Below are 10,806 nucleotides of genomic sequence, written 5' to 3'. Positions count from 1 at the left end.
AGACTCCTGACTGACTAAATCCTCACTGGGAGCTTACCACTGCCGTTGAAAAGAAGCATTGCACCGCTGCTAACACATGGGACAGGAAAGAGGTTAGCAACGAAGCTCGAGAACAAGTTAAGTACAGCGCAAAGAGCGATTGAACGAAAAACGTTAAGGGTAACGTTAAGATGTAGGAAGAGAATGGTGTCGATCAGAGGTTCAAACGGGGGTAGGTGAATTCTAGTTCACATCAACAGAAAAAAATGGAGCTGGGCCGGCCATATAACGCGTAGGCATTATATGGTGGACCATTGGAGTTACAGAATGGGTGCAAAGGCAAGGGAAGCGCAATCGATGACGACTAGGAAACTAGGTGGGGTGATTAAATTACGAAATTTGCAAGCGCAAGGCAGGGGCTATTGGAGGCCGCATGGAGGGACCTTCATCCTGCAGTCGACATAAAAAATAGGCTGATGGTGATGATGACGAAATCAGTCCACACCTTGCCATTGCGTCACACACGCAATTGCTTCCTTTTTCACTGTGGTATAACATTTTGCGGGAAAGCCCCGAACGAGGCTACACAGCCAGCCATCTGCAAAACGCATCGCGTAACGTTGATTCCCACAGTGCGTGGGATACGCATATTCCCTCGTTACTGAGTGCGTGCGTTCCGCATACGGTGCTGAAGAACTACTTGGCACGATAAGGACCCTGTTAACAGACCGCGCGTTACGTTTTTCTGCGGCACCAACTGCGCATTCAACCTCTCGAGGATAAAAATAACCGCCATTTTCAGCCTCAGTGAGTTCGGAAGGCCGTCGACGAGACTGAACATGCCCCAACGTGGCTTTCATAAACTTGGGATGCAGTCGCCAAACTGCCACAAGGTTCACCCACTGAAGTGGAAGCTAAATGCAAGGTCAGATTCTCGGGTAGAAATAGCGCACATATCACACACATAAGACAGTCTAAAGGCAATCGCATTGTCGTTGCACATCGCAGACACAGCACCTTCGTTTTCGTTTTCGTTTGGTAAGCTCTGCGCAGCGCGCCTCCGCTGCCACCCGCGCGGCGGGCGCGCACGAAACCGAAAGCCAAACGAAGCAAAAAACAAAAGCGCGCGCGCGCGCGCTACCGTGACGTCACATTTTTCAGCGACGTCACGATCCCCCGCACACGTCACGCCTGACTCTCGACCAATGGGAAAGGGGCGCTGTCGCTTTCGGTTTGGCGGCCGCGCGCAACGCGCGCGCAATCCGCCACCGCCGCTCCAGCGTCAGTCGCGTCTCGCAAGTCGGCCGCGGCAGTTGGACGACAGGGAGAGCGCAAGTCGTCTTCGCCGTCGAACTGGTTTTCCGTCCCATCCGCGGCGAGGCGAGCAACCGCGATTGTCGACTACGATAACGAAGCCGCGAGGCGAAGAAAAAAAAGTGTTTTCCCGTAGTTGTGCTGCCGACCGAGTTAGACAGCTCCGTGGGTTCGGTGCGTCGACCAGAGTCGCCGTGAATCTACGAGAGAAGAAAAAAGAAACACGAAAGATTGACGCGGGCCCCCCCCGCTACTGAAGAGCGACTCGGGAGGGAGTTCCACGACACCGAGAAGCGACGTTCGCGTCGAGAGGAAAGGAAACTAACGAGCCATGCTTCGACGCCGACGATTCCCAGACGCCGCGATTCCAGCGCATCGAGAGAGTCAAGATCGCCGTCGCTGAATCGCCGTGGTTTCTTTTTCGTCCGGCAGCATCTAGCGCCAGTTTCGCTGCCGCAACTTTCCTCATGTGAACGATAGAGAAGCACGTCAGTTCGACTCCGATATACACCACCACGCCTGTGTGTGCAGTGCGACGGTTTCGTTTCGTCTTGATTCCGTTGCCGGTGCGTCTCCCCGTTCGCCACTTCGGTCGTCCGGCCCGTGGTTGTCGCCGTCGTAGGCGCGCGTGAATTTGCGCCTGTGATTTGTTTTGCACCTGTGGGTCTTGTGTTCGTCGTCGCACCGCATGTGAGCCACGCTTAGGCTAGAAAATATTTTTTTTTCGTCTTCGTCCAGTTGTGTGACAGACAGCTGAGAAGTCATGGAGCGAGCTACATGTGGTGTCGTTTGCTTTCTGCTCGTCGCCCTGTGCTTCGGAAAGGCCAGAGTAAGTACAAAATTTATTTCTGTCCACCTGCTAGACTTCCCTTTATTTTTCGTTTCACTTTTGTTACATACTTCGGCACACCGGAGTTCGTACAGCGAATTGTCGTCACATCTAACATCGTTTCTTTTAAGACTAATGAGGAAACGATCGGATAACGGGCCCTTTACAGTTATTCGCCTGACGTTCCCGGCGGAAACGCAGCTTTTCTGTAACATGCGTGAGGGTCACGAGGTGCGAAACTTGGCGGTTTTCCTGCGTCACACCCATCGTGTCATTTACAGTGGAGGCTCGTTGATACGATATTCACGGGAACCGCAAGATAAAACGTGTCATACAAAAATCGTATTATCCGAAGCAAGCTCCAGAAAGTCTGGAAATAGGCATAATCGGCGACATACTTAATAGCAAAGTTTCATTTCGACGGTAGGTTGAACACGACATTTAAGAACCAAGCGACATATGTCCGTTGCTTTTTGTTTTGTTTTGTTTTTCCTCTATTTTATTTCTTGACTGTCAAAACATTGGTCGAGGTTGTGAAAGGGAAGTGACGGGAGCTTCCAGTGGCTCGGCCAACTGATACGTTGTCGCTTTCTGTCGTAAAGCCGGAGTTTATTGCTGACCTTGTATGTGTCACCAGTGTTCCTGCTAAACCATCGCAGAAAAAAATCCTCTATGTGAATGAAACCTTGTTCCCGTTGGCTTACCGTTTTCTGCCAACTTTCTGTCAGTAAATTTTGTATCCTCCCTCTGAGCTTTTCGGTATGGCAAGCCCAATTTGTGAACCTCGTGCGCGAACTTACCGAGGCAGCTAAATTGCGAAATCGTTGGCCATATGTAAAGCAACGTTGAACGTGGCGCGAACATCTTGCGAATCCACAATATCACCGCCGCAGAAATAATGATGATAATAATAATAAGTGATTTTATTATCATCGTCGTTAAAGGAAAACACTTTGCACAGTTTTACTTTCATGCGCTCTCAGCGCTTCATATAACGAGGTTAAAGTCAGTTGCGCCGTCCTGCATCACAAAAGACCCCAAAAAAAATTTTTTTTCACGCCGCAACTGCGGAAATCGCCATTGCCACGGGGCATATATGCGAAAGGGAATGAGAAATTTCGTACGAGCTGAAAACCGCACCCGGCGAAGACATGCACAGCGTAAAAAAAAAAAGAAAAAAAAATACGGGTGCAGCGTTCCTGCGTCACGTGTCGGAATATAAGAGATCCGCTGCTCGGGACCCCGCTAAGTGTGCGCGACTAAACGGGACGGTCGTAATCGTAGAGATTAACACAATCTGGATAGAAAAGTCCGCGCCAGGTAATCTCTCTTTGTAGATGAAAACATTTTCAAAAGTTCCGGTTATAGTTGGTCGTGATTAATTCTCAAAAACTCTCGCAGCGCTAAAGAAGCAGCGCTCGTCCTGTGTAACTCCGTGTGTGTGTGTGTGTGTGTGTGTGTGTGTGTGTGTGTGTGTGTGTGTGTGTGTGTGTGTGTGTGTGTGTGTGTGTGTGTGTGTGTGTGTGTGTGTGTGTGTGTGTGTGTGTGTGTGTGTGTGTGCGTGCGTGCGTGCGTGCGTGCGTGCGTGCGTGCGTGCGTGCGTGCGTGTGTGTGTGTGTGTGTGTGTGTGTGTGTGTGTGTGTGTGTGTGTGTGTGTGTGTGTGTGTGTGTGTGTGGTCGTTTTCCGCGCCGATTCCAAGAACGCATCAATTCCAGCTCGTCCAGCTTTCGGCCTTGCTTAAAGAGACAGGCACCGGATCTTTATTGCACAAAACATCAAAGCGAAATGTGCATGTGAAACAGAGAAAAAGAAACTAACGAGGAACACGAAGGACAGGTAAGCGCCGTGAAAACAATAAGGAAAACGGCCCACGAGGCAAGAGAAAGAAAAATGCGACATCAGCACGCAAATATTTGTCTGCTGGCTGGTGCATGTGAGCGGGTCAAAGAGTTGCGTTTTATTATTCTAGACGCCACAGTGAGGGAGTCCGGATTATGACCACATGGGATTCTTTAACAGGCGCGTAAATGTAAGTGCACGAGAGTCTTTTTTGCATTCCGCCTCCGCCGCAATGTGGACGTCTTGGTCGGTAATCGAACCGGCGGCCAAATACACAGCAAAGCAACGACATAACCAAGGCGAGCCTGTACGCCAAACCTGCGCCGCCTGGCGTAGTACTAATCGCACATTGCCGCAGGCGCACCTGTTCTACGGCCAGCAGTGGTCGTGGTGCAAAGTTTCGTTTTTCTTCGATCCGCGGCGCGGGTGCAAGATGAGCACGAGGACGACAGTGCAACTGAAAGGACGGACACGCTTTCTAGCTATCGAATTCTGTGGCAGCTAAAAAGCAAGGCAAACGCTCAAGCGGTAACGCCGCGCTTCTTGCAACGCGAAGCACCATCGCAAGGTTCCCGTATCGCTTGTAGCCAAGCGGGTCCTCCAGCAGCGAGACCTCATCAATGGGCAGAATTGGCGGATACTCACTCACCAATATTCATTTCGGGCCTACGTGCACGCTGACATTCATTGGCACTATCTCACGTTTTTTTTCTTTCTTTTTTATTCGCGCCCTCACATGGTGCTCGCTTCCACTCACGCTTCATCATCATCACCATCATCATAATTAGACTGAATACGGCCACTGCAGGGCAATGGCCTCTCCCATACATCTCCGACTACCCCGGTCATGTGCTAATTGTGGCCATCTTGTCCCTGCAAACTCGTGCCCATACTGGCGTAGTCTAACACTCGCCAACACTTACTCACTCCTAGCCGCATATATACGGCCACACACTCGCTGATAGTCACTCACGTGCACTCAAAATTCACCAGCACGTGTTGCTTTCGTGCCCACGTTCAAACACACTTTCTTTCTCACCCACCTACTCAGCCACCCACGTCTGTGAATTCAGCGTGAAGAGAATGGGAGCTTAGTGTAGTCGGCAGTGACTATGCCCACCTATGCTGCATAGGCCCTCAATAAGCGCGAGCAGTTCGTGAAGGCCATTGCAGTGAGCCGACAATGCCCAATCCAAACTTCGCCATGATGGCAAACAATACCCCCCCCCCCTCCCCTCCCCCCCCTCCCCCGCTGCCCCGCTGCCCGAGATCGCGCACGATGAAAAGCACCTCGCTCGCCTCCTAGGAGGAGGAGGGAAAGAAAGTGGGTTAATTAAACCGGCGTCAATCCTTATTAACAAATGGCATCGAGCTCGCGAAGAGGGTTCGAAACGCGACGAACTCCGAGTCACGATGTACATACAGCTATAGAGCGATGTGCGCGGCGAGGAGTGCGGACTCCTCCTCCTCCGGCTGCAGCGCGATCCTTGACCTCTGACACCCCGCTTCATAACACGGGGTTACACGAACGAGACGGAAAGCAAGCTTACGTCGGCGAAACTTACGTGACCCACAAACAGCGCCTGCTTTGCAGCTTGTTCTGGAATTATCTTTTTTTTCTTTTACTTCTTCTTTCTTTCGTCGCTAATTAACCAGTGGCACTACTTGGGTGTGTATGTTCTCGCTTGGCCGGCTTAATGATCATTTGGCGGGAGAATAAAGTACACGCTCGTTCGTGTACAAGCCGTTTCCGTGACTTGTACCACTCTGCCTAACAAAAAAATCGAAAGAAAGGAAGAAAAAATAAAGAAAGAGAATCAGTTAATCTCTGGGCTGAGACAGGTTTCTTTCAGAGGAGGGCTCGCTTCCTTGTAGGCTTGGATGACCCGACGGCAACCTACCCACTTTTTTGTTTTTCGTTTCTTTTTTCTGATATTAGGACGTTTACGCCGTTGACTTCTGCATTTTTTCGTTCTTGTTTCCCTGTCAGGTCTTGGCGCTATGTTTAGCGCCGGACCCCAGCAGAATCGAAGAGCGGCTTACACAGTCAGCATCTCTCGCTGTCTGCGAGGGCGTTTCAGTGCGAGGCTTCACGGGATTAAGGGAAGGCTAACACCGCGCGCATAATCCGCTTAGCCTATTGAATGCAGCCTTTGAATCTTGCCACGTGAGATGAAAACCGTCAGCAACGAAGTGTAGAAGACGTGAAAGATCATTTGGGGCGAGTCCCAGCGTTTCCCTCCCACGAAGGATTAAAAATCTTGAAATGACCAACGGGTATTAGGCCTCCGTTTGCCGTGCGTTTGTTTTGACGGTGTAGATGGGCAACACATTTTTTTTTTCCTCCAGCGAAGGTGTGCGCTTTAAAGATAACGATCACTACCAAACTCACCTTTCCCCCACCCCTCTGCAGCTCTGGCGAAAGAAAACAAAAAACTCTTCTGCGGCAAAAAAAAAAAAAAAAAAAAACGCAATTGCGATATTGCTTCATTTCCAAGCCTGCGTGAGCTCCACCGTGACTGCGGAGGCGCGAATAATGTGGGATTTGTGCGCGGCGCCGACGCGAGCCGTAAATCAGAGAAAAAAAGAAAAAGAAAGAAACTCCATCCCGGCTAAATTCTTCGTTTTCTAAGAGTTACTCGAAGGTATGTCGGAAGCTCGTCGCTTAGCCACGCTGTGTATACGAGATAACCGATATCGATCGCCGACGAAATGACGAAGTGTGGCCTCATGCGCGTCGCGGAGCGCCCTCGTTCGTGCCGCACAAAGCCTTGAGGCACGCGCTACGCTACGCCAAGGAACCGATGGACGCGGAAGGCGGCAGGGCCATAGCCGAATTCATCGAGAGGGCAATGACACTTTGTGTCCACATATGCGCTTTATCTCGTCCACATCGCTGCCTCTCCGACCGAGATATATCTGGCTGATCAATCTTGCGCGCGATGAAATTGCAGGGCAGAAATTCCTTGCGTAGTGGCCGCCTTCGCCCGATACGAAAGCGGCAGAAGGCAAGTATACTTGGGATAGAGTGAACGAGATGGTGTAGGGACAACCACACAAGATACAAAGTAAAATTGAACAGAGTTGATCGATGCATACGCAAACATCGAGTTATGGTTTATCAAGACAGCGCGAACTGCTATATAGTAAAGCAAAGATAGATGCTATACTCCGCCAAATTGTAGAGCGAAAGATAAACAAACTACTGCTCAACGCTATGCGCCATGTACAGGTGCGTTGAGCCATACATGGTGTAAACATAACTGTACCGTACGTTCCTGAATACATTAGAACCATCGCGGACAACCGTCATTTTCGTTCAGCCTTATCTTACGCCGTGTACTGAGAAGGAAGAAAAGTCAGTTTTAACGCGTAACCCCCGTGTATTAATTCATCTAGAACTGCATAACCTAGCGTTTTTTGCTTCTATTCCCGATTTTATATATGTAAGCAACAACTGCATTTCTTTTTGTTTTTATCCCTAAATATAACCCTGCCTTCTATACTGCCTCCAACGATGGGGCTTTAAGCAGTGTTAAATAAATGAGCGGTCTTCTCGCAAAGGGTGCAATGACGAAAGGTGTATCATGCGAAATTCGCGGGAATTTTTTTCAGTGTTGAGGGCGAAACATAACCTAGCATGAGATACTAAAGCACCAGATGTCGTGATTAAAATGTTGCGTACGCTCTGCGACACCACAGCGCTTTTGCACATCAACCTGCATGGGCGAGTGCACTAACCATGTAAGGTCCTATAACTTCTGCGGCGATATCATTTAAAGAAATTAACGCCAACAATATCATTTTGAAATCATTTACCGGAACATACGTCCCAGAAAAAGAAAGAAAGAGATAGAGCAAAAAAAAAAAAAAGGAAAGCCCCCTCAGTGCTCTTAACCGCTCCTGTGTATCTCGCAGATTCGCAAACGCCGAAGCAGCGACAAAGAAACGCCGGAAACGATTATCGTCGCCTAAATGTGCTCCCGACAGCCCCGAAGCAAGGAGGCGTAATGGATAGCGCGAGTAACGCGTATTACAGCAGCTTGCCAGCTCCTCATCAAAGATGGCTGCGCGCGTGACGTTGTCGCCTCCGTGCTGCACGCAGCCTCCTAGCGTTCGTTTTCGTAATCAATCTCTGGACTCCGCGCATATGCGCCTCGCGTAAGGTAACGCGCTCAATCTCAACTCTCGGAAGTGATTCTCTGGAAATGAAAAAAAAAGACCGGGATGTGGATTACGGTTTCATAATGTGCATAACCTGCATCCCGCGCTGGGCCTTCTGTGATGTTATCCACACTTTCCGCGGCGGCTTCGAAGAAGTCGAGAAATGAGGCTCCCTTCTGTCGCATACAGACGAAGACCTCCCGACGCGATTGCGCTGAAGCGTATACACACTCGGCTCGTTAAGCACTCCGTGTACATTCGAAAGAGCGGGGAACACTGGTGCAAGAGGTCAAGTCGCGCTGAAGCACGTGATTAAGGGTTACGCTAGCGCGCTCACCGTTGGACCCTTTCCGCGTTTCGTTAGTCACTCGGGCGGAGACGTTCCGCGGAAACAAGTAAATAGAGCGAAGGAGTAGCAGTAGTAGAAGAAGAAAAACGGAATAGACGGGGTAGAACACGGACAAATAGGACTTCTCTTCCTCCTTTAGAATGATTACAGCTTCCGCCGACAGCCGTTGCGGAGGAACGATGTCGAAACCCCGCAATCTCCGCACACATATACGCGGGCGGTCACCCGCGGTGTAGGATGGGTTGAAGTCAAGTGGAAACGGTGAGGCATTCGGCCGAGAAGCGAGAGTCGGCGAAAAGAAAACGAAAAAAACGCCGTGGCGATGCGACCCGCTTGTGCCGCTTGAACGCACATCCCTGACGGCGCCACACTGACCGACATATGAATACCACATTCCCCGTCGTTGTTAGTGCTTTTCTTTTTTTTCCCCTGTTTTTTCGCGGCCTTTTGAACTTTCGCTCGTTACCGTCGTTGTTAAGGGCCTATCGTGAAGCCGGTTACGGAATAAAGACGTTTCGCGTACAGAGTTCCGGCGCACCCGTCTACGTCGCCTGGGCCCACCTCACGCGACTCCACGTCCCGTCTGCAGACCATCTCGAACCTAGATAACTGCGTTCTTCCTACTGTGGCTTACTGTACCTTTCACGAGTAACATTGCTTGGCGCATCGGAATGGCCGACAGTGCTGGCTGTGACAAGTGCGGCAGCGAGGAAACCGTCGAACACGTCCTTCGCCATTGTCGCTCGCAACAGCGCTGGAAGACTGGACGACACGCCGCTTTCGCAGCAGACAATCCTGGAATGCCTACTCCTGTGCTCCGACAGACGGAAAAAAAACAAGAACAATTAAACACGGAGTCGTAGTACAAACGGTCGTAAAAAAAAAAAAAAAAACGAAAGGAGAAAGACAGTTCATAAACCTTCGCAACGCCAGCTAAACCGCGTTCTGGTGTACTGACTAGGCCAGGACACGCAGTTTGTATACAGTGAGGTTGTCCTCGATTGCATCGTTTACTCCTCGTGTAGCATGTGCAAAATCCACATTTTCAATTTCTTTTGCGCAGAAGGTCGGAACTCTGTGCAACGTCACAAAGTGTCCTTTCTTTCGAAGTCAGCTGCTCTCATAGACTTAGCATCAGCGTCGCCGCAACTCGTCGCAACCGACGATTGGGCTGTAGTTGACAACATTCACGGCGACTTGTTCTTCGCCCAAACAAACCAGTGCGCTATACCGAGACAGGCATTTCGCTGGCTGCCTTGCACATCATCTGCTCAGTCTGTGTCCCCATACAGCTCTGTCCGCCTGTTGGTTTCCGTTGGCTGTTCTTTATTCGTGTTTGTTCAAGGTCACCGTGCTTTTTCTCCAAGGGGTAACTGAGTTGTGCAACGACCCGTTCCCTCGCATTTCTCTCGCGTTCGCCTTTGGTATTGAAGAGAAAAAAAAAATTGCCTCGTTCTTCGCACTCCGTTACTGGCGATCGCGAAGATGCGACGACATTAGTGACGACAATGTCACAACGTTTCGCGAGCATTTGACAACTATATCTGGCGAACAGTATTCGAAGGAGAGGCAGCACGCAACCTTGCCACACAAACATTACACGCGTCACAGTGTGGTGCTTGGTGGAAACTTGGCGGGAAATTTGCTGGAAGCCGCATTTGTACAACTATAGACGTGTGTTGCGTCAGATAGTTCTTGCGCAGGCGTGACTTCTGCTTTTTTTTTTTTTTTCGTAGTAAAACACTTTGGGTGTTAGACAACGCCAAATCCTTCGGGAGATGAGCCGCGAAGGCGGGTGTTTCATGTGATGAAACCAGAACGAAATACTGAAAAAAAAGAAAGAAAGGAAAATGAAAAGAAAATCAAAGTAAGAGTTACCTTGAAAGACTAACACAAGGTCAGTACACCTTACACAGTGCAGAGTTTTGTGCGAGTTTGCGAAATTTATTTGCGTAACAGCATGAGTTCCTGTGAGCACAACTCAGACAAAGCCAGTACAGCTCGCCCAAGTGTGCCTGTGATTCGGCGCTTTTTTTTTTGTCTGTGTAATGCATTTGCGTAAGCCTTCGCCGCGCAAAACAGAAAAAAAGAAATCTGGATGCTGCACATTGACCAGTACAACGTCGGGCCACTTTAACGCGATGGAATTTGTCGGAAGCTTGCGCGTCACAACTTGCCGGAAACGTCGTTGGACGCGGTTTCTTCGGTCGTGCCGCGATTCCGACGGTTCTTGCGCACTTCACCTTAGGCGCTTTACTGCTCGTACAACCGTTCCTCGTGCGAGCGATCAGCATTTCCAAGTCGCCTATCTGCTGCTTCGCCGTGTGTATA

General features: G+C 50.0%; 1 protein-coding gene across 1 annotated transcript in view; it reads left to right on the top strand.

Moving 5' to 3' along the window:
• The first annotated feature begins 1,279 nt into the window (after positions 1 to 1,279).
• LOC126528232 (uncharacterized) overlaps positions 1,280 to 10,806 on the top strand; it is a 160,594-nt gene continuing 151,067 nt past the window's right edge. The window contains exon 1 of the mRNA XM_050176117.2: positions 1,280 to 2,122. Within this exon, the coding sequence (XP_050032074.1) occupies positions 2,057 to 2,122 (66 nt within the window). The 5' untranslated portion in view covers positions 1,280 to 2,056. The remainder of the gene's footprint in view (positions 2,123 to 10,806) is intronic.

This window comes from Dermacentor andersoni, chromosome 9 (assembly GCF_023375885.2).
Source record: "Dermacentor andersoni chromosome 9, qqDerAnde1_hic_scaffold, whole genome shotgun sequence".
NCBI classification, from domain to species: Eukaryota; Metazoa; Arthropoda; class Arachnida; order Ixodida; family Ixodidae; genus Dermacentor; species Dermacentor andersoni.
The sequence above is the reverse complement of the archived record's forward strand: the minus strand, read 5'-3'. Positions and strand labels throughout refer to the sequence as shown.